The sequence below is a fragment of the Gouania willdenowi genome, chromosome 3 (assembly GCF_900634775.1).
Source record: "Gouania willdenowi chromosome 3, fGouWil2.1, whole genome shotgun sequence".
Taxonomy (NCBI): Eukaryota; Metazoa; Chordata; class Actinopteri; order Blenniiformes; family Gobiesocidae; genus Gouania; species Gouania willdenowi.
Genome location: NC_041046.1, coordinates 43552052 through 43577278, shown reverse-complemented (window position 1 = coordinate 43577278; position 25227 = coordinate 43552052). Strand labels below are relative to the sequence as shown.

Sequence of the window (25227 nt, the reverse complement as noted above, 5' to 3'; positions counted from 1 at the left end):
CCTACCTGTCATCCTACCTATCTACCTATCATCCCACCTACCTGTCATCCTACCTATCTACATCCAGGATGATAGGTAGGTAGGATGGTAGATAGATAGATTTGTCAGTAGAATGATGGCTAGGTTGGTCGATAGGATGGTAGATAAGAAGACAGGTGGTAGGATGATAAGAAGGAAGGAAGGTAGTTAGGTTAGTAAGTAGATAGGTACTTCAGTCTATAAGTAGACAGTAGTAAGTATACAGACTCAGTAGGTATGTAGGATCAGTAAGTAGATAAGTAGGTAGATAGGTACATACATAAGAAAGTGAATATGTGGTAGGACTGGTATAGGCAGATAGAATCAGTAACTAGGTATGCAGGTTAGTATGTAGGTAGGGTCAGAAGGTGGGTAGATACTTAGAAAGTAATGAGATAAACAAGTAGGGAGGTAGAGATGGTAAAAGCTTTTCTGTCAACTGCGTGTGTTTGCACCTGCTTCTCAATTATACTATTTTTCCGTATTAAAACAAACAGTTCCAGATTTCATGAATAACATTACATCCCCTGCATTCATTCATTTGCATTTCCTCCTCCCACATTTTTGCTCCACCTGGGAGATCCGCCTACTATGCATATTCATTAAAGGAAAAACGCACTAAATGGAATGAGGGCGCATTCTGATTCGCTGAAAGACGCGTAGTCCTGATTCCCTGGGCTTTGTAACTCCTTATTAGTGTGTGGAGTGACGTTGCACACATTTTAATACCAATAAACCTTTAATGAGAGAACGTGTCACCAGATAAAATGATCACCAGATGAATCGATACACCAGGTGGTAAACTGCTCTTTATCAGCAGATTTTTTATTGTTGAACCATGAGCTAGCTGAACTTTGATCACATGTTGCCATCACAGAGTGGGTGTCATGGTTGGATAGGTGCTTGTGTTATTCTGTGGCTGGTATCTGTAACAGCAGATGATGTTTTGTGACTGAACAAGTTCTTCACTTTAAGATTTTGCGAACACAGAGAAAGAGAACCTCAGAGCCAACATTTATAACAATCACCAGTTGAACTGAAGCACCAACAGGTGAATAATGTCACTGTGCTGCTTTATCTCACCTCAGCTCAGCATCAGTTCATTCAGTGATTGCCTCAGAGGATGAAACGATTTCCTTTCCTCAGCATCGACTGTGTGTCCTTGTTTCTATTCATCAGCTCAGACTCTGCTGGTTTCACTGGGATCATCTCATCCATGTGGATTTCATGTTTTCATCATAATTCCTTTAAGAATGGATAAAGTGTTTATCATTTTATGAGCAAACATCAGGTTTCATGGATAGAAAGGAACCATCATCTCTACATTCTTTAAAGCCTGAGGCTCGTCCTCAGCGTCTGTGATTTGATCAGGTTAGACTGATAAACACTTCAACACAGAGTGTGTGTGGGATCAAACAAGCAAGATAACACACACACACACACACACACACACTGAGCCTGGGAGCTTTGTTTACCCCTTCAGCTTCAGCTGGTCAATCCCATTGATTCTGCTGACCTCGTCGCTCCTGTTACATGCGCTCGTTTCTCCTCTGAGCATCGACTTAAATCCTCGTCTTCAAAGGATCAAACACGGCCGACATTCCACCAAACGGCTTTAAAGCATATGCTAAGTTGCTAAGTAATGTATCACATCATAGCCAACTAATCAGATTAAACGTAATGTATCACATCATAGGGTTCATTAATGTATTTATATTTAGAGCCTGAGAATGTTTTTTTTTATTGGTGATATTTTATTTAAAAAATAATTGCACGTTTGGACAAACATTTTATTTTATACAGATGCTTTTGTGGAAATTAAATTAAATTTTAATTGTGGTAGATTTGGTCTCTTCCTCCTTAACACTAGAAGTCCCACAGAGGTGTCAAATGAACTTTTTACCTATAAAACCCAGAGAGGTGTCATTTGACCCAAAGAGAACACAAAATTATTTATTTTAATGACAGTGTGGTGTGAGAAATGTGCAAAAGAACAACTGTGATTTGTTTTCAATGGTTTTTATTTGTGTAAAAAAAAAAAAAAAACAAAATAAATAAAAATAATGATAATAACAAAGCAACTGTGCACATATTTAGAAGAATCTCCTTCATCCTCTTATTGAGACTCGTGAGATACCGTGGCAGTGCCACGGTATCTCTCTCCTACATTTGCCACATGTGTATTTGTGGCAATGAACACATCGCACAGTTGCGCGATTGCTCTTGCAGCAATGGTTGATCTGACACTTAGCCCTTTTCCCAGGGCCAGGTGTAGGCGGTTGTTGTTGGCGCAGTTGCTCTTTGAGTGCCTTCTTTTCACTCACATGAGAGTTAGCCAACTCTCTTGCTAGCTGAACCAGGAAGTCCACCCGTCTCTCCTGCACCCCGGTGCATGCTTGATAAAGCAGATGTGCATTGAGTGCCGCCATGTCGATCATGTTGTAGAACACGGCGACTGGCCATCGCCGTGTTCCTGTGCGCACACTGTACTCCCGCACCATCTGGTCCATCACATCCACTCCGCACTTTGTGGTGTTGTATTGGGTGATGGTGTTTGGCTTCCTTTTGATGGTTTCCTCAGTCTCAACCACACTGTGCATGCTGCTGAGAATGTAGACGGTCTTTTTTCGTTTGGGCGCATACACCGTCAGCGTGGCACCAGTGGTGGAAAACACCTAAAAAAGAAGAAATTGTTGTTATTATAGCGGTTTTAAACACAATGACACACTCAGAGGTGTTGATGGAATAAAAAGACCAACAACATACCTGAGTGGTGAATTCCTTGCGGTCCATCTTTCTAGTTGACTGAGGAATTTCCCGGCGAATCTTGTTGACTGTCCCGAGGATGGTGGTTTTCCGGCTGAGCAGTCGTCGTGCAAGTGTCAGTGATGTAAAGAAATTGTCCGTGGTGACCGTCCTGCCTTTGTCCATAAATGGTTCCATCAGCTTCATCACCACACTCTCAGAAAGTCTCTCCTCACTGGGACGACTGGGGTCCTTTCCAAGATATGGGAGGACATTGCAGATGTACTTTGTTTTCAAATCACAAGCCACCCAAAACTTTATGCCAAATTTGTCGGGTTTTGTTGCAATGTACTGCAGGAAACAGCAGCGAGTCTTCGATGGGAAAAGCTGTTCATCAATTGTGATGTGTCGACCAGGGTTGTAGCATGTGATGCAGTTGGTAACAAACGATCCCCACACATCCGAAATTGCAGCAAACTTATCTGTCTGCACTCGCTCACTGCGCGTAAACATGTCATCAAATCGTAGGTGACGCATGATGTCTTGGAAACGGTTTCGTGACATAATTCCAGTGATAAGTGGGTTTCCCAGGCATGCTGACCAGCTGTCACGCAGAGATGGAACCTTGGTCACCCCCCTCAAAATAATAACAGAAATAAATGCCATTAGTTCATGGAGGATCATGAACCAGTCCGTCTGCTCCGTTTGCCGTGCATGCTGAATAGTCCATTCTTGAATGGGATGGAGCATGCCAACAGTAATGAAACAGAGGAAGCTCTGAAGGCGACTCCTGATTCTTCTTCTGGCCTTTGCTGTTGGCTCTCCATCTGCAGCGTACGGTTCCATTGGAGTGAAACGGAGAATTGTACCCACATGTTCTTCATGCCACACTGTGCCCTCTTTCGCCGTCTCTGTGGGCTCACTCTCCAACCGAGCTCTCTTTTCCAGATGAGGAGCAGTCGCGTCATCTACAATGTGAACAAATTCAAATTATTCTTTTGTTTGGTTTTAAATAAAAATAAAGTCAGGAAATGAAAATCGGATGTTTGGGAAATCTAACCTGAAGACAGCTCAGAGTCCGAATCCGAATTTGGCTGAAGGTTTATGTCCTCCCCATCTGAGTCACAAGGGTTTGCCTCGTTCAGGATCAATTCCAACGCTTCTTGAGTGGTAAACCTTCTCTGCATTTTGAGTAGAATAAGTGTGGAGTGTCAGCAGGTGGAAGCAGCCAGCTATTTATTCCCCACAGCACAAAAGGCTGCATGACAACAGGGTATTCCAGGGGTGTCCAATTCCGGTCCTCGAGGGCCACTAATCAGCACACCTTATTCAAATGATCATCCAGCTCTGCAGAAGCCTGATAATCATTTGAATCAGGTGTGTTGGAAGAGGTGACTCTGTTTCTTTCAATGTTTGTAGTCTGTGTTTGTTCTCCCCCAGCATCAAGCAGAACGAGTTAATAAACGGGGCATTGTGACTTTAGCTTCCAGGGCACTTCCCCCTAACATTCCAAACTTCCATTGTTAGAGTCAGGCTCTCCCCCCTGCTGATTTCTCAGGTGATTCATTTACAAATGAATAGATGCAAATTGTAGCCATCAGAGTCGTCAGTTTGGTCCTAGAGTTCATTTGACCCTGCTCTGGGACTTCTGGGGGGATATAGAAATCCCTGGGACTTCTAGTGTTAAGTTTATAATGAGATGTTTACTGTATGTAAGGGACTCGTACCAACAATAAACGTTGGGAGTGAAAGTAACTAATAACTTTTACTTTGAGTATTATTTAGTTGATCTACTTTTTACTTGTACTTGAGTTCAATTTCAATCATGTAACGGTATTTCTACGTGAGTAGAATCCACCAGTACTATTTACACCTCTGTTCTTAGCGTATTAACAAATATGTTTTTTCTGAATAATTCATTTTGGTTTTTTGTTTTTCAGACTATTTAATTTCATTTATTGAGAGCAAACATGACTGGCTTGTTTTATTTGATTAAAAAAGTCGTTTCAATGTGGTTTAAGACACAGTCTATAGACTTTACGCAGGACTTTGCGGTTGTTCACATATGTGACATTTCTCCAGGATCAGATGGACAGACATGGACATGTTCCATGGATATAAAACGATACATTTGAAGAGCATTCATGATGGCTACGTGTCACTGTAGACACCATCAGGAGAATATGAAAAACCTTCATAGTTTCCTTTGTGGAGAAATAATTACTCAGAAAAACGGGAAAAAATTACCTTGAAAAGCAGAAGAAATTTTTTTTTAAATTTTGTGTTATTTCAGGGATTTTTCTGTGGCCGTTTCATATTACGTCTCATTTTGATGTCGTTTGGTGATGGATGAAGACATTTTTAGTGAAACTAAAAAACATCTTTTCAGACCTTTTTTCTTACGGTCTGTGCAGCGACCGATTTATATTCCCTCCATACACCTCCACGTCTCTGATTAGTGCACTTTATGTACACAGCCACATTGCGTAAGCGTCTGCACACGCACACACACACACACACCGACAATCATTTAGATGCTTCAAAGCGCGGCGGATGAAAGAGAATAAGAAATGAAAAGCTAAAAGACACAAAGTGTAATTTGTGGCAACAATAACAAAGTGCTGATGTGAGCGTTGGCGGTGTGTGTGACGTCAGCGCTGTGTTTACTCACTGATGTAAGAACCAAGCTCAGGGAAACCCTTGGCTTTCCTCCCAAACATTAAGGATGGAAAGTTGCTCTTTCTGAAACCCAAGTAGGTCGTTAGTGTGTGAGTAGAAGTCTGGGCTGTACTTTTCAGCTCCGTATTGATGTTGTCCTCAGGACTTCAGTCGTTCTTTAACTACACCAGGCGAGCTGGAGAGACTCCATCAATTATTAACACGGCGAGGAGCCAAGGAGACACAAAGAGGAGTCAGATGAGCCAGCAGGAAATCAAAGAGTGGAGATGTTAAAAGAAATATACACATGAAGATGTTACACAATCCATTCACACCAGTTGTGAAAGTGTGTAGTCAGAGCTGCACAACGCGCGCACGCACACTTAAACACGACTGACCTGAAAACGTTTTCAGTTCAGGAGCTGAAGTCATGGTTCATCACAGGCAGTCCTCGGAAACAAAATTAACACACAATATGACCCCAAAAATACACAAAATGACTGGAAAATACACAGAATAATCACAAAAATGCACAAAACAGCTTCAAGAACACACAAAATGACCCCAAAATTACCTAATAATCACAAAAACCCACAAAACAGCAAAAAAAAACCCTCCAAAACTGCGTGAATCCAAAAAAACACGATAATCACAATAACACACAAAATAACCCAAAAAACACACAAAAAGATGTAAAAAGACACACAATAATCACAAAAACACACAAAATAGCCACAAATACACACAAAACGACACCAAAAAGACAAAAGAAATACACACGATAATCACAAAATGACCCCAAAAAACACAATAATCACAAAAACCTGCAAATTGACCCCAAAAACAGTCAAAAGACAGAAAAAATACACACAATAATCACTAAAACACACAAAATAGCAACGAAAACATAACATTATTGCACAAATGCACAAAAAAGTAACAAAAATGCATAAAATGTGTCACTGTGTGTTTTTGGAGTCATTTTCTGACTCTCTGAAGTCGTTTGTGTATTTTAGTGTCATTTTGTGTTATTGTCGTTTTTCATGTGGTTTTAACAGTGTGTGTGATGGTCAGACTGACACAGCGATTGTATTGGGTGTTATCTGTGTAAACCTGTCCTGTTAATCAGGAGTGAAGCTGGTTTGAGGAGCAGGATTATAAAACGATAGAATAAAGTGATGAATGAAGAGGTAAATGTGGCTCATACTCTCACTAATTAACACTGGGTAAAAAGTGAAGCAGGAGGGATTTCCCTCTAAGTGAATGATTACGACCTCTGCTCTTTCCTTTCCTCTCCCTCTCATCTGCTCCTGAAATGATCTGCTCCTGATGGACACGCACGTTAACGTGCACGTATTCAATGATGCTAATGGGCAAAGGCAGCGAAGCAGAGAGAGACCAGCAGCGCGATGGTGTGACACCCACAACCTTTTGTATCTGATGTGATTGTTCACATTTAGAATAGTAAGTTATTATTCTAAATGTTAATAATCACATCACTATTAGTAACCAATGTGAGCGTTAACACAGGAAACAACAGTTTGTGTGTTTTTCTTTTCTTTTCCTGTGGTTTTATCGTTTTTTTGTAAAATATTTTTATTTTTGTTGTTGTTTTGTGTGTTTGTGGTCAAGTTTGGTCATTTTTGGACAGATTTTGTATTTTTTTGTTTTTATTCTGGGCAGTAGGGTTTTGTGTGTGATTTAGCATTTTTTTTCTTTGGTTCGGTTTATTTTTATAATTTTTTAGCATGTTTTGTGTATATTTTTCTTTCATTTTGTGCATTCTTGTAATCTGTTTGTATATTTTGCTTGACATTTTAGAATTTTTGGGTTATTTTGTAACTTCTGTCATTTTGTGCATTTTTGGAATAGTTTTGTGTTTTAGTTGTTACTTTGCATGTTTTAGTTGCCATTTCATGCATTTTTCTGTTGTTTTGTGTATTTTGTGAAGTTATTTCGTGCATTTTTTGTATTTTTGAATCTTTTTGTGTGTTTTTGGTGTTACTTTGTGTATTTTTGTTGCCATTTTATGTATTTTTGTATTGTTTTGTGTATTTTTCTGTCATTTAGGCCCTATGCTATGAATCTAGATAATTATATCCTAGATTAATCTCCGTTAACGGGCTTCAACAAACCAAACATTCTCTGTCAGAGTGAAGCTGTCCTACGAAGGTTGATAACAACACGCTAATTTAAGCCAAGTGATTTCAGCCTCGTTACATGCGCGTTCACATTAAAGGGGTGGAGATTGGGGCGTCTGACCAATCAATGGAGAGAACTGGCAGAGCGAGCATCTTTATGGGAGGAACAGTTTATGATCTTAAACAAATATAATTAATATAAATCCATGATGACAGTGAAGAGCAACAGTTAGTGCAGCGCAGCGCAGCAGGAGGCGGAGCTTTTGTACTCGCTCAGATCTGATCCACTTCATAACTTGGTACTGACCAGGTTACTGAAGTTTAAAATGATGAATAATTATAATCCATAATTCAGACCAAAAACATCATTGTTGTTTCAGAAAATGCAGAAATGAGAGAACTCAGGCAGGAAGCTGCTGGATATCTCAACCAATGGATTCTTATCATAAATAATGTGACGCTTTTACGCATTCACAAAGTCAGCTGATGATGCCTGTGTCTCGATCCGTATGAAGGTTGAAGTTATATATTAATAAATTCATTGAATTCATATATGGTTTCACCCATCTGCGCATCAGCTGACTGTAAATCAGTCCATTAGATATAAATCTTTCCTAAAGGACGTCATCGGTAAATGAAAGGATTGCCTTTTATTGGACAGCTCATTTTCTAAGAGATCTGATTGGTCAGGAGGCGGGACTTTATCACTCGTTAAAATCCTAGCTAGAGCAAAAACTGCTCCCGACCAGGCTAGCCGTTCTGCATAAGTTACCATGGTGATTTAGCTCCGAAAGCAGTTAGCGAGCTGGGTAGTCCAGCACACACTGATTTAATCCTGGACGTTAGCGAGATAAGTTGTAATCTCGCCCTTTGTGTATGTTTAGAACCATTTTGTCTGTTTTTGTTGTTACTTTTTGTGTTTGTGTTGACACTATGTGCATTTTTGTGTCATTTTGTGTATTTTTGAAAAATATTTTGTGTATTTTTGTTGCCATTGCAGGCATCTTTTTGTTGTTTTGTGTATTTTTCTGTCATTTTATGCATTTCTTAAATCTTTTTGTGTGTTTTGTTGTTACATTTTGTATTTTGTAGACATTGTGTGTATTTTTCTGTAATTGTGTGTGCCTTCAGCATTGTTTTGTGTAAATATGTTGGATTTCATATTCCAATTTCTTGAATTCCAATTTTTGGGGGATTTGTTTTGGGGCCGCACAAAGTTAGAGCTAGGGCTGCATTTGGCTCCCGGGCCGCCTGTTGTAAACACTGGATGGTATTCCATCGTTTGATTGGCTTAGAGATCCTTGGTTTCACACACTCTCCTCAGTGTTATTTTAATAACTTTATCTCTCATCAACGAGTTCCAGAGAATTGTCGTCAGCAGACGTGGAGTTTAGTAGCGCTCTGATGCCAGCTCAGTCGCTCGGCACCTTAGTGTAGCTCAGTGTAGCTTTCCTCCTTTCTCTTCTTCTGTGATGGAGCACAGCAGGACAATGTCTGGCTGAGGGATTAGTGGGCGGAGCTCCTATGTCTGTGTGTCTTTATTTTACAAAAAACAAATAAAAAATGTTTTACCCGTAAATAGCCTGATGATATCACTCATTTTAAAAGATCATATTATTGATATCTGTCCTAAAGAAAAAGCTTCTATTGGAGACAAAGAATACAGACAAAATTTACTGACAACACACAAAACAAGAAAAACACAGAGAAAAAGGTAAAACAACAACAAAACTACACAAAATGACAGAAAAGAAATACAAAACGACAACAAAATGACTCCACAACACAAACAAATAAGAGAGAAATATACAAAACAACATAAAAATGACTCAAAAACACAAAAAGACAATAAACAATAGAACATTAAACTCCAAAAACACACAAAAAACCAAATATGTGGAAAAACAAATCCTACAGATTGTTGCTGAGTTTTTCTCTGTGTGGTAACTTCATGATTATAATCAATAAAAAAATCACTCAAAAATACACAAATACACAAAATGACAAAAACACACACTTTTTGCAGTTTCCTGTGCTAATGCTCTGATTGGTCATTGTTGATCATGTGACCCTGGGATCAGATACAACCACAGTTTTGTGATCTGGATGTGATGAAAGTTGAACAGAATTCCCACTGTAACAGTGACTCAGCATCACTGCTGATTCTCTCTCATCTCCAGGATTTTCTCTGACACACGTCAAACCAAACTCAACATAATGAGAAGTAATATTATTATTATTAGATTCCTGACAGAGAAACACATCCATCCTTTATACGAGGTGAAAAATAGGAACAAACATCTGCCACGTTTAGGGAATGTGTTGTGACGTGCTCTTATAATAAGCAGAAATGATGACATGACACTGAAATATCTAAAGTCAGAATATCTTCACTGGTTCTATTTATTCACCGTCTGTTAGAGGATCTCATGATGGTTCCCCTTTAAACAACCCTCATACTGAGAGCTCTTTACCTGTAGGTGTATCAGTTCAGCTGGTGATCATTATAAATGGTGACAGGTCATGGCAGAAGCCCTCAGTGTTGACATCTGTACCACATGTTCGTCACAATACAATATAAACACACTTTGGATGCAGTCGGGTTAGGATTCAGGTTTTACAGCATCTGTCACAAGATAACATGATCACTATTTGAACCGTAACACCAGCTAGTAAATGCTTTCAGTATCATTCAATCTTAGTGTTTTCCTGCTCCTTAAGATATTAAAGATAGAAAAAACATGAAACATTAACTAGTTACTTCATTAAAAAGTAATGATTTAAAAAAAAGTCATGTCAATCGTGACGTTTGAGTTACTTTTAAAAGAATCCCGTCACAAACACACAAAACAACAACAAAAACCTCAAAACAACAAATATATAGAACAATAAACTACAAAAACACACAAAACAACAACAAAAACCTCAAAACAACAAATATATAGAACAATAAACTACAAAAACACACAAAACAACAACAAAAACCTCAAAACAACAAATATATAGAACAATAAACTACAAAAACACACAAAACAACAACAAAAACAACAAATATATAGAACAATAAACTACAAAAACACACAAAACAACAACAAAAACCACAAAACAACAAATATATAGAACAATAAACTACAAAAACACACAAAACAACAACACAAACCACAAAACAACGAATATATAGAACAATAAACTACAAAAACACATAAAACAACAACAAAAACAACAAATATATAGAACAATAAACTACAAAGACACACAAAACAACAACAAAAACCACAAAACAACAAATCTATAGAACAATAAACTACAAAAACACACAAAACAACAACAAAAACCACAAAACAACGAATATATAGAACAATGAACTACAAAAACACACAAAACAACAACAAAAACACAAAACAACAAATATATAGAACAATAAACTACAAAAACACACAAAACAACAACAAAAACACACAAAACAACAAATATATAGAACAATGCAGTCCAAAAACAACAAATATATAGAACATTAAACTCCAAAAACACACAAAACAACAACAAAAACACACAAAACAACAAATATGTAGAAAAACAAATCCTACAGATTGTTGCTGAGTTTTTCTCTGTGTGGTAACTTCATGATTATAATCAATAATTCTCATTTCCTTCCCTCTCTCGCCCACAGATCGACGGCTACGCTCAGCGTGACCTGAAGAAAGGTCTGAAACTGTTCGGCACTGAGGGCAACGTGGGATTGACCAACGCGTGGATGATAGTGCAGACTGATGTAAGCTGAGGGAAAAACCTCACTTTCAAACCCACAAAAACACCTGAAACATGGTGTAGAGATCCATCCATCTTTAATGAGAGAACAAAGGTGCTGCAGAAACACCTCGTCACCACCAAATCTGATGAAATATTCAGCCCGACTTGTGCTCAAACTTGTGCACTCAGAGTGAAGTTGGAGTTGTTTTCAGTCACTGTGGGTCAGGACGTTAGCGTTTAGCTGCTGTGAAACAGAACCAGCTCTAAACGCTGCTTAAAAAGCTTTGAAGCTCCGTCTACTCTTTGTAATATTTAGTAGATTCAGTTTCGTGGTTTTCCTCACAGAAAAATTCCTCTGAAAGTAAAAACGAGACACGTTTGAATTTGTTCTGAAAAACGCCGACGGGAAGGACGCGTGTGATGGATGTTAAGGAATGAAGTTTGGATTCATCAGCGTGTAAAACACTCTGCGTTACATGCAAACACCTTTATGTGTGTGTGTGTGTGTTTAAACAGCGTGATTGATGACAGGGAAATGAATTGCTATGCAAATGATATATGCTAATTATGTTGTGAGTCTGTGAGTGAGGAACGCACAAAAACTCAAGCAGAAGAAAGTGTGTTTTTGCTCTCGTTTTGTGTTGTGTCATGTTGTGTATATTCTGTCATATTTTTTGACTCATTTTGTTGATTTTTGTATATATTTGTTGTTGTTTTTTTAAATATTTTTGTAGCCATATTTATGTGTTTTAGTATTTTTTTTGTGTGTGTGTGTCTGTATTTTTGCTCTCGTTTTGTGTTGCGTGTCATGTTGTGTATTGTGCGTCATGTTTTTTGTGTATTTTTCAAGTCATTTTGTAAATTATTGTTGTCACTTTTAATCTTTTTTGTTGTATTCTGTGTGTATTTGTAGTTTTCTGTGTATTTTCGGAGTCTTTTGGTGCATTTTTGTGTTTTATTTACAAGTATATACGTGTATTTCATTGACATTTGTGTGTGTTTTTGTGTGTCCCGTGAGTCACTTTGTGTGTGTGTTTTTTTTAAACAGTGCAGTTTTTGACTTCAGATCTTCCTCCTAAACTTCTTTCCTGTTTTTTACATCCTGCTGTACTTTGTGATGAATTGCATACTTGACCTTTTATTTTGTCGGGGTGAGGCGAGTTTTAAACTAACACACAATCCTGGAGTCTGAGCACGAGGACGAGGACGGAGGCTGTATTTCTTATTTTCCTGCTCGGGGATGAACAAAACATCACTTCGCTGAGCCTGAGAGAAAAGCCGTGATATCCTATCAACCAATCCATAGCAATCACAAAACACGGAGTGTGTGATATTAGGAGTGGGCGGCTTGGACACATCCTCTGAGATAAATGTGCTTACTGCAGCAGCAGGGACTCACATTCCAGGGAATTTAATGTTTTCTGTTGATTGAAAGGTCTGAGCCTCTGTTTTATAAACTCATAAATATTATTAGGGACTCAGACTTTTCCTCATCGCAGAAAATGGACGGGATTCACTTCCTGAAAAGGAAATTCAAGATTGTTCTTTTATTTTATTTTTTACATAAAATCCAGCAGAAATTGCAATCAGAGACTGAATATATCCTCACATGCATGTTTGGATAAATATCACACATTTACAACATTTTTCTTGGTAAACGGGTGGTTAACGAGACGCTCACTGTGTGTGTGTGTGTGTGTGTGTGTGTGTGTGTGTGTGTGTGTGTGTGTGTGTGTGTGTGTGTGTGTGTGTGTGTGTGTGTGTGTGTGTGTGTGTGTGTGTGTGTGTGTGTGTGTGTGTGTGTGTGTGCTGCAGTTCCGCTGCTGTGGAGTCAACAACCACACTGACTGGTTCGAGGTCTACAACGTGTCCCGTGTCCCTGATTCCTGCTGCCTGGAGTACAGCGACAACTGTGGCCTGGACAACCCGGGGACGTGGTGGACGGCGGTAAGTCCTGTCTCAGGTCTCAAAGGTTGTTATAGCATAATATGGTGCATTATGTTACAGTATGTTAAAACACAGTACGTTATGATACATTAAGGAACTTACGATATTATACATTACAGTACAGTGTGTTATGGTATGGCACGGCATCGTTACAGTATGTTAAAATATGCTACGTTACGATACAATACATTACGGTACAGTACAGTGCAGTATATTATGTTAAGACATGTTTTGTTATGGTATGTTAAAATACACTGTTACATTATGGTACAGTAAAATATGTTTACATTACGATACGATCTGTTACAGTACAGTGTGGTATGGTACAGTACGTTTTGTTACGGGGCATTAAAAAATGCGATGATACGATCCAATACATTACGGTGCGTTCCAGTACAGTAAAGTGTGTTATGTTACATTATGATATGCCATGTTTTGTTACGGTATGTTAAAATATAATGTGGTACAGTATGTTGTGGTACGGCACGTTACGTCATGGTATGTTGAAATACGCAACGTTACAATATAAGATACAATACAGTACAGTATTTTGAGGTACGCCACGTTAGTTGCTTTATGTTAAAGTACGCAACGTGACGACGTTACGGCACAGTACAGTACAGTACAGTATGTTATGGTACAGCACGTTTCGTCATGGTATGTTAAAATACACTGTTATGATACGTTACATTATGGTACAGTAAACGTATGTTAAATTACGGTACATTACGTTACAGTATGTTAAAATACGCTACGATATGATATGATACGTTACAGTACAGTGTGGTATGGTACAGTACGTTTTGTTACAGTATTTTAAGATATGCCACGTTAGTTGCTTTATGTTAAAGTACGTCACTTTAACATACATTACACTACGGTGCAGTACAGTATGTTATGGTATGGCACGTAATGTTATAGCATGTTGAAACACGCTACGTTACGTTACATTACGATACTATTTGTTCCAATACATTACAGTACAGTATAGTATAATAGAGTACATTACTAACATTATACACAGTACATTACGTACGGTATGTTACGTACAGTACTTAACAGTATGCTACATTACATTATAGTAAATTGCATTATGGTACATTACCATATGTTAACGTACGTTATGGCACATTACATTGTTGTATGTTACGATAAGTCACTGTACAGTACGGTATAGTATGTTACCGCACGTCATGTTTCGGTGTGATGTGTTACCATATCATATGATGCGTTATGGAATTTAACACATCACGGTATGTTGATGTCCGCTGTGTTAGGATACATCACATTATGTTACAGTACAGTATGTTATGGCATGTACGTTACGGTATGTTAACATACGTTATGATTCAATACAATTTGGTACAGTACGTTACGCTACAATATGGTAATACGATACGTTACATTACATAACAGTATTTTATGGTATGGTATGTTATGGAACATTACGGTATGTTAAAATACGCTATGTTACAACACTGTACCTTGAGTACAGTATGTTTTCAAACGTATGTTATGTTACGGTATGTTAGCATACGTTACATTACCATATGTTACAATATGGTAATTCGATATGATACGTCACGGTACATTGCAGTATTTTACGGTACATTACGTTACAGTATGTTGAAATACCCTATGTTATGATACAGTATATTACAATACAGTATGTCATGGCACGGTACATTACATTACCATATGTTAACATACGTTATGGCACATTACGTTGTTGTATGTTATGGTAAGTTACTATTGCACGGTACGTTACGTTAAAGCACGTCATGATGCGGTATGATGTGTTTCCATGATATGTGGAAAATGAAACTATGTTTAAATGTGTCTTATGGTCAGTGATGGCTCTGCTGGTCCATTCACTGCTGTAATGCATTCAGTGCTATATATATATATATATATATATATATATATATATATATATATATATATATATAAAGGAGGTGGTGTGCTGCAGTTCACAGATATAAATCATGTGGCAGAGTTAAAAGCAGTGTTTTCCTGCTGTGAAACCTGAATAAACTCATAGATTTAAGCGTCTATCAATGGTTCAGTAAAGGTTCTGATCCTGTGAGTCAGAGTGGAAATATTTATATTATAACGTGTAGCACGACGTGCGTTCATTTCTGTCATCTGGACTGAACGTTAATGGTTTCATTTGTTACAGTGTGTGTGTGTGTGTGTGTGCGTGCGTGCGTGTGTGTGTGTGCGTGCGTGCGTGCGTGCGTGCGTGCGTGCGTGCGTGCGTGCGTGCGTGCGTGCGTGCGTGCGTGCGTGCGTGCGTGCGTGTGTGTGTGTGAGCAGCTGCTGATAATTACACACTGTGTTTTGTTGTGCAGTAATTATTCCTGCGCTAATAGATCAAAGGTAAACGCCTGAAATGTGGTCGATTCTCTCCCGCTGTCGTGGTTTCACACCAGACATTAACATTAATGAGTTGGGTTTTTAATTGTTGTTGATTTATGTTCAGTTCTCTACGTCTCATTCGTTACATCCAGCTCTCCCCGATCTGATTATACAAGGGCCACAAAACAATTACACTAAACAGCTCAAAAAAACACAAGCAATGACAACAACTATATACAAAATAACAACAAAAATACAGAAAATCACACTAAAAAAATACACTGACAACAAATGTACAAAAATGACTCCAGAAACACAAAATAACAACAAAAACACACAAAACAAGAGTCATACCTCTGCCAACACCAAATCTCTACTATAATCTATCATCTTCTATCTTAACCTAACTTATCTTATCTTATCTTATCTTATCTTATCTTATCTTATCCAACTAAACGTATTCTGTCTTAATCTAACTTACCCTATCTTATCTTATCCTAACTTACTTTATTTAACCTAACCTTTTTAATTCAAACTTAATTTATTTTGTAATAAAATAATAATAATAATAATAATAATAATAATAATAATAATAATAATAATAATAATAATAATGGCTAAGATTTATATAGCTCTTTTTTTGAGGAGACTCAAAGCGCGTACAGAAACTATTATTCATTCACACCAATCACTCACATCAGTCATACTAGTAGTGGTAAGCTACAATGTAGCCACAGTTGCCCTGGGGCATGCTAACAGAAGCATGGCTGCTTATGGCCCCTCTGACCACCACCAACATTCATGCACAATCCATTCTTATATATACAAGGCAATTTGGCTAAAGTGCCTTGCCCAAGGACACAATGACAATGACGGGTACAGCGAGATTCAAGCCCCAACCCTTTGGTAATAGAACTACCCACTCGACTACTGAGCCACGGTCGCCCATGTTATCCTATCTCCTCTTTTTAGTTGTTTTTCTTGTGTATTTTTGTAGTTTTCTGTATTTTTTCTTGTGTTTTTAAAGTCATTTTCTGTGTTTTTTAGTTTATCTTTGGTTAAATTTATCAAAGCCTGTTTAGTACTTTTGTTGTTATTCTGATAACAGACAAACAAATAAAATCCAGTCAAAATATGTTATTTGTTGGCATAAATGTTTATAATGTGGCTCGTCTTTAGACATTAGCGACAGTGACTCAGCATATTTAGCAGCAGTGGAGCTAATGATGTTGAGTCTGTAAATACAATTAAACTGTGTGTGTGCGTGTGTCTGTGTGTGTAAAGTCAGATAAAGAGACATACTGTATATAAGGGTGTAAACTCCCACAGTCTATAGGGTGATGTAGAGTGTGAAGCGTCTGCTTTGGTTCCTGATGATGAATGTTCAGCTCTCTGCAGCTGAACATAGTCCTGCCCTCCTTCAAACTTTTATATTATGATTCGGGACAGTGGGGTCTTTTTTTATCTGCGGGAAAGGGTGGAGATAATTTTTATTTATTTTTTTTTAAAGTAGAGCTGTGCAATGATTAAAGCCATATTTTTGCACAGCTTTTGCAGTTTTTTTTTTTTTTTTTTTGCATTTTATTTACTTTTTTCTTGCAAAAAAGTAAAGGAAATCAAAGTTGTAAATGTTTTACAATGTTACGTGGACAGCAGGTGGTGCTCCTTCCATTTGACACTGTTGCAACCTGCTGGCTCAATAGAATATTATCTTGATCTTTACACGGAAGTTGCATAAGGTTTTACTGCACCCGTTCCCACTGAAAAACATAATTGACGTCTATTGACGTCAATGGCAGTCAATGAGTTAACTTATCCTAACTAATCCAGGAAAAACTCATTGATGAATATTATTTATTGATCTATAATGAAATTATTGTAAGACTAGTTTGAAAAGATCTATTTTTTTACTTTTAGACATTGGAAAGTCAAACCTCACATTCCTTCAGGTCTAAACCAGAGGTCCCCAACCTCCGGTAACCAGTGACGTGCCGTGACCACTAGGGTTGGGTAGGCACTGCCTACCTTGCCTACCCTGATGGCATGTCACTGCCGGTAACGGTCCGTGGCTCAATTGGTACCAGGTCGCACAGAAAGAATAAATCATTTACATTATTTCAGTTGTATTTATTATTTAAGCCTGAACAATGTTTTATTTTGGAAAATGATCAGATTCTCTCTGCTACATCGATCGATCCCTCACTGTGGAAGCATGTCAAGGTGCCTGCCTCGGTCACTGGTCGGAGCATCTCCTTTAAGCACACCTTCAAGGTGAAACGTCAGGAGACAGAAGAAGAACCTACGACTTCAAAGAAAAAAAACTGCATTTTACAGACAATACTAGGAGTCCTACTTGAAATATGGATTTAATGTGACAGGTAGTTCCCACGCACCGAGCTCCCGATGGGACCGTCTGGTTGCAGAGAAACAAGCTCAGGGCTCCCACTGATTTAGTGTTATGGTGACTTGTATTTTTCATGCACTTTATATTTGTTTTTGTGGCGTATCTTATGTTGAAGGCATGTTTAACTTTGACACTGCTAATAAAGTTGTACACAGTGGATTCACGTTTATTATTATATTTATTAAATTACAGTTTTTTGTTTTTTTTAATCCACATTTTAAAGGCCTGTCCGAGAAAATACATTAAACAGGTCCTTGTGGCCAAAAAGGTTGGGGACCGCTGGTCTAAACTACACTATACTATATACAGTATGTATTTTTCTCTTAGGAAAGAGGAAATAATCCTTCTTTTATTCACACCTTTTATTTTGAAAGGTGATGCTGGGTCTCAAAGTTGAAAATGTCTTTCTTCCTCAGAAGCACACGTTTCACTGACTGCAGTATTTTAAAAACACACCTCCTTCATAATTGACGAAGATGTTAAACTGTGATTTCCTCCCAAGTGCGTTGCCTTCATTAATATTCAGAACATCACTTCTTCCTCAGTGATGATGACTCTGTTCTTCTCCTCTCTGAGCGCTCGGTGGTCGCGGCATCTGACGGATGGACCAGCCCAAACACACTGAAGGGTGTTAATTTGAATTTCACCAAGTTGCCACTTTCCTTCTGTCGCTCTGGGCAGCCTTTCTAGTTCAGCTTCATCAACCCCCCCCCCCCACACACACACACACACACACACACACACCCAAGGCTGAAGCTGGCACCAAATAACTCACTTCCTTCTCTGCACTTGGAAGGAATACTTTTCTGCTCTCGCTGTGCTTCCTTTTCTTTACTTTATTACATGTGAACGTGAAACATCCTTTTCCTTTTAAACTCTGCATCAAAGATTTTTTCGGGGGAATCGTGGTTTCAAAGAAGGTTTTTATTAAAAAATCTGTAAAATATACATCAAACGGTGGAAAGAAAAAGCCGACATTTAATCTCACACAATGTGACAAAAGGAAATGGACAAAGACGAGATGAGATAATAAAGATGTAAGATGAGGTGAAATCATGTAAACCAGGGGTTCTCAAACTTAGGGTCACAAAACACTTGGAGGGTTTTTTTTATGTTCAATTTAAGCTAATTTTTGCTAATTTTTACCCTTTTTCTGCAACTACACCAAACCTATTCTCATCACTTTTTCATGCCATATTTTTGCTCCTTTTAATGCATTTTTGCTACATTATTCCCATTTCAATGCCTTTTCTGCATTCTTTCAAGACATGTTCAGCACTTATAAATCTTTTCCACCACTTTTCCACCTATTGTCACATATATTGACCCATTATTGTCACTTTTAACCTCTTTTCATCATATTTCATGCTTACTTTTTCCCAATTTAGCCCCATTATTTACCAGTTTAAACTAATTGTTCTTACTTTTTAAATTTCATTACCCCAACCCCCCAAAAACGCAGCAAATCCAACAATAAGTCAATAAGATACAATGAGATATGATATTATACAATGAGATGTGTTGAGAAATGATACAATGAGAGAAGATAACATCAAATATGAGATACAAAAAGTGATACTCTGTACCTGTTTATGATGAGTTAGGATAATGTAATGCAGGATAAACTAAAATTAGATAAGGTTAGACAAGAGTAGATAAGATAAGATAAGATAAGGTTAGAAAAGATAAGATTAAATGAAATAAGGTAAGGTAAAATTAAATAAGATAAGACAAGGTTAAATAAAATAAGATTAGATTAGAAAAGAAAAGATAAGATTAAATAAAATAAAATAAGATTAGATTAGAAAAGAAAAGATAAGATTAAATAAAATAAAATAAGATTAGATTAGAAAAGAAAAGATAAGATTAAATAAGATAAGATTAGATAAGGTTAGATGAAATAATCAGATTAGAAAAGATAAGATTAAATAAAATAAGATAAGGTTAGATTAAATAAGAAAAGATAGGATATGGTTATATAAAATTAGACAAGGTAAGATAAGTTTCTGATAAATATTTTTGTGTACTTTGTTTATATTTTATTTTTCTTCATATACCAAAGATCAATTGTGCGTCTCAGTTTATTAGTTGACCTTTATTTTTTATTGTATGTGTTTATTGAAGTGGAAGTCTTAAAACCCTTATTTTCTCATTGCACCTTTAATTTGTTTTTTTTTCTTTAATGTGTGATGAATAAATGAATGAAAATGTACTAAGATATGATACAGGATCAGATATGAAGGTAGGATAATGTAGCACTTTATTGATCTGAAGGAGATTGATGACAGCAGTGAGATGTATGATGGGAACTCTTGGTGGAGATGATGAAATCAAGCTTATTTTATCTCATCCCTGCAGCTCCTTCACACCGTAGGCTGTTTGTAAAGTTTCTGCTGCTGAAAACAAACCAGTGAAGGACAGTTCATGCTTTTTTAGGTGAAACATGAAGTCATTTTGTTTGTTTTTTCATTCATATTCAGCTGCAGATCAATACTTTCCACTGATCACATGAAGCTCATCTCTTATCAATCACATTCTACTGAAATCTGATGCTTATTGCATTAGATGTGTTTTTGTTTTTATTCTGCTTTTTGACTCTGGCTGTGCTTTTGAACCTTGAAAATAATAAATCCCTCACATAGAATCACATTGACAGTAAAACATTGGATTAAAATCCTTTAAGACCTGAGGCACATGTGTGTGAGTCTAGAACCAACACACACACACACACACGCTTACTCACATCCATGTGACCAACTCTCCGATCACATTTATTATTAAACACAACTATATTGTCCATGAACCCACATTTGCTCACTCTGCTCATTTCCATAGGCTTGCTAATCTTCTTTTTTTAGCGACAACTTCTCATGATTAATTCCTCCTTCATAAACACAAATGAATCTATGTTTAATGTGTTATTTACAAAATCCTCGCTTTGTTTGCTTTGGTTTTCATTAAAGAAGGTGGAATGAAAAGCAAAGCATGCACAGAACACTGATGATGATGATACGAGTGTTGGTAAATTCATCAATTCATGCACATTATATTATAGCTTCAGGGTTCTGTACGTGCACAGTACATGAGTTCACTAACAGTGGTTCTCAACCTGGGGAATAATGGGAAGAGCTTTTTGGGGTCCATCCATAAAGTCAGCAAAATGATGGTTCATTGTTCTATGAATCTGTAATAACTACATGTATTTATTCATCTGAATAATATCCAATGTTATCCAGGAACGTTTATTATTATTATAGTCATCTTAAAGATGGAAAATATTGTTTTAATCAGAAATAAAATGGGTTCAAAGTGACCAAAAATGGTGAAAAAGGTGATGAAATGGGATTTAAAGAAACATAGAAATTGATTAGCAGTTGAAAATTAGACAGAAAAAGTGGTAAAAAGAGTTCAAAGTGTCAATATTGGAACAATTAGTTTAAACTGGCAAATAATGGGCATGACAAATGGTGAATGTGGTTAAATTAGCAAAAATAAGCATGAAATTTGATTAAAAGAGGTTTAAAGTGACAATAATGGGTCAACATTTGTGACATTAGGTGGAAAATTGGTGTAATGGGTTTATAAGTGCTGAAAATGTCTTGAAAGTGTAAAAAATGTGCAGAAAAGTCATTGTAATGTGATGTAGAAGTGTCAGAAATATGACTAATGTAGCAAAAATGCATTAAAATAAGCAAAAATTGTTCAAAAAATCTTTTTTGAAGGCATCTGGCGAGGTGATAAAAACGGGCAAAAAAATGTTCTAAATTGGGCGACCGTGACTCAGGTGGTAGTGGGTCGTCTTCTGATCAAGAGGTTGGGGGTTCGATCCCAGTACCTGACTATGTGTCGAAGTGTCCTGCGGCAAGACACTGAACCCTAAGTTACTCCCAGTGGTCGACTAGTGCCTTGCATGGCAGTCCTGTCCCACTGGTGTGTGAATGTGAGAGTGACTGAGTGAATGAGCTGATATGTAAAGCGCTTTGAGACTGCTTCAGTGGTGATAAGGCGCTATATAAATCTAGTCCATTTACCATTTAAATGCCTCAAAACAAAGGTAAGGCACGAAAAATTTCAAATGTTTAAAGGCGTTTTAAAAGAATGTTGTCTTACCTCCGTTTTGAGGCGTGTAAAATGTTTACGCCCGTTTTTATGTCTTATCATAGCCTTACCTCCAATTTGAGGCGTTGAAATTTCTTAGCCCATTTTTATGCTTTACTTCCGTTTTGACGCGTTTAGATTTTTTTTGGCCATTTATTATGCTTACTGTAGCTTTGCCTCCATTTTGACGCGTTTTAAATTTTTTTTGTCAGTTTTTATGCCTTAAAAACTGACATAAAAACTGTTTTAAATTTTTTTCACTCGTTTTTTTGCCTTACTATAGCTTTACCTCCATTTTGACGCGTTTTAAATTTTTTCGCCCGTTTTTAATGCCTTACTTTTTATGTTGGGTGATTTTAGTTTTTTGTCATTTTTTGTGCCTTACTGCTTTCTTAACCCTCTTTAACTTTGTGCATTATATTTGCAGTAGTTTTTAGGGTCTAATGATGGTCCTAACTCAATTTTTTTTTTTTTTTTTTGAAATTTTCAAAAAAAAATGCCTTGCTATAGCCTTACTTTTTATTTTGGGTGATTTTAGTTTTTTGTCATTTTTTGTGCCTTACTACTTTCTTTGCCCTCTTTAACTTTGTGCATTATATTTGCAGTAGTTTTTAGGGTCTAATGATGGTCCTAACTCAATTTTTTTTTTTTTTGAATTTTTTTAAAAAAAAATGCCTTGTTACAGCCTTACTTTTTGTTTTGGGTGATTTTAGTTTTTTGTCATTTTTTGTGCCTTACTACTTTCTTTGCCCTCTTTAACTTTGTGCATTATATTTGCAGTAGTTTTTAGGGTCTAATGATGGTCCTAACTCAATTTTTTTTTTTTTTTTAATTTTTTAAAAAAAAATGCCTTGCTATAGCCTTACTTTTTGTTTTGGGTGATTTTAGTTTTTTGTCATTTTTTGTGCCTTACTGCTTTCTTAGCCCTGTTTAAGTATGTGCATTATATTTGCAGTAGTTTTTAGGGTCTAATGATGGTCCTAACTCAATTTTTTTTTTTTTGAAATTTTCAAAAAAAAAATGCTTTGCTTTAGCCTTACTTTTTTTTTTTGGGTGATTTTAGTTTTTTGTCATTTTTGTGCCTTACTGCTTTCTTAGCCCTGTTTAAGTATGTGCATTATATTTGCAGTAGTTTTTAGGGTCTAATGATGGTCCTAACTCAATTTTTTTTTTTTTTGAAATTTTCAAAAAAAAAATGCTTTGCTTTAGCCTTACTTTTTTTTTGGGTGATTTTAGTTTTTTGTCATTTTTTGTGCCTTACTGCTTTCTTAGCCCTGTTTAAGTATGTGCATTATATTTGCAGTAGTTTTTAGGGTCTAATGATGGTCCTAACTCAATTTTTTTTTTTTTTTTTCCTTAATTTTTGAAAAAATATGCCTTGTTTATAGCCTTACTTTTTGTTTTGGGTGATTTTTGTTTTTTGTCATTTTTTGTGCCTTACTGCTTTCTTAGCCCTGTTTAAGTATGTGCATTATATTTGCAGTAGTTTTTAGGGTCTAATGATGGTCCTAACTCAATTATTTTTTTTTTTTTTTTTTTAAATTTTCAAAAAAAAATGCCTTGCTATAGCCTTACTTTTTTTTTTGGGTGATTTTAGTTTTTTGTCATTTTTTGTGCCTTACTGCTTTCTTAGCCCTGTTTAAGTATGTGCATTATATTTGCAGTAGTTTTTAGGGTCTAATGATGGTCCTAACTCAATTTTTTTTTTTTTGAATTTTTGAAAAAATATGCCATGCTATAGCCTTCCTTTTGGTTTTTGGTAATTTTTGTTTTTGGTCATTTTTTGTGCCTTACTGCTTTCTTAGCCCTGTTTAAGTATGTGCATTATATTTGCAGTAGTTTTGAGGGTCTAATGATGGTCCTAACTCAATTTTTTTTTTTTCCTTAATTTTTGAAAAAATATCCCATGCTATAGCCTTCCTTTTGGTTTTTGGTAATTTTTGTTTTTGGTCATTTTTTGTGCCTTACTGCTTTCTTAGCCCTGTTTAAGTATGTGCATTATATTTGCAGTAGTTTTTAGGGTCTAATGATGGTCCTAACTCAATTTTTTTTTTTTTTTGAAATTTTAAAAAAAAAATGCCTTGCTTTAGCCTTACTTTTTTTTTTGGGTGATTTTAGTTTTTTGTCATTTTTTGTGCCTTACTGCTTTCTTAGCCCTGTTTAAGTATGTGCATTATATTTGCAGTAGTTTTTAGGGTCTAATGATGGTCCTAACTCAATTTTTTTTTTTTTTTTTTTGAAATTTTCAAAAAAAAATGCCTTGCTATAGCCTTACTTTTTGTTTTGGGTGATTTTAGTTTTTTGTCATTTCTTGTGCCTTACTACTTTCTTAGCCCTCTTTAACTTTGTGCATTATATTTGCAGTAGTTTTTAGGGTCTAATGATGGTCCTAACTCAATTTTTTTTTTTTTTTTAAATTTTCAAAAAAAAATGCCTTGCTATAGCCTTACTTTTTTTTTTGGGTGATTTTAGTTTTTTGTCATTTTTTGTGCCTTACTGCTTTCTTAGCCCTGTTTAAGTATGTGCATTATATTTGCAGTAGTTTTTAGGGTCTAATGATGGTCCTAACTCAATTTTTTTTTTTTTTGAATTTTTAAAAAAAAAATGCCTTGTTACAGCCTTACTTTTTGTTTTGGGTGATTTTAGTTTTTTGTCATTTTTTGTGCCTTACTACTTTCTTAGCCCTCTTTAACTTTGTGCATTATATTTGCAGTAGTTTTTAGGGTCTAATGATGGTCCTAACTCAATTTTTTTTTTTTCCTTAATTTTTGAAAAAATATGCCATGCTATAGCCTTCCTTTTGGTTTTTGGTAATTTTTGTTTTTGGTCATTTTTTGTGCCTTACTGCTTTCTTAGCCCTGTTTAAGTATGTGCATTATATTTGCAGTAGTTTTTAGGGTCTAATGATGGTCCTAACTCAATTTTTTTTTTTTTTGAAATTTTCAAAAAAAAATGCCTTGCTATAGCCTTACTTTTTTTTGGGGTGATTTTAGTTTTTTGTCATTTTTTGTGCCTTACTGCTTTCTTAGCCCTGTTTAAGTATGTGCATTATATTTGCAGTAGTTTTTAGGGTCTAATGATGGTCCTAACTCAATTTTTTTTTTGCTT

At 36.4% G+C, this 25227-nt stretch overlaps 1 protein-coding gene across 1 annotated transcript in view; it reads left to right on the top strand.

Moving 5' to 3' along the window:
* The window catches only part of tspan4a (tetraspanin 4a), a 110142-nt gene extending 91496 nt beyond the window's left edge, over positions 1-18646 (top strand). Inside the window, exons 4-6 of the mRNA XM_028474465.1 lie at positions 11233-11334; positions 13128-13259; positions 18524-18646. Of these exons, the coding sequence (XP_028330266.1) occupies positions 11233-11334; positions 13128-13259; positions 18524-18646 (357 nt within the window). The remainder of the gene's footprint in view (positions 1-11232; positions 11335-13127; positions 13260-18523) is intronic.
* The last annotated feature ends 6581 nt before the right edge of the window (positions 18647-25227 follow it).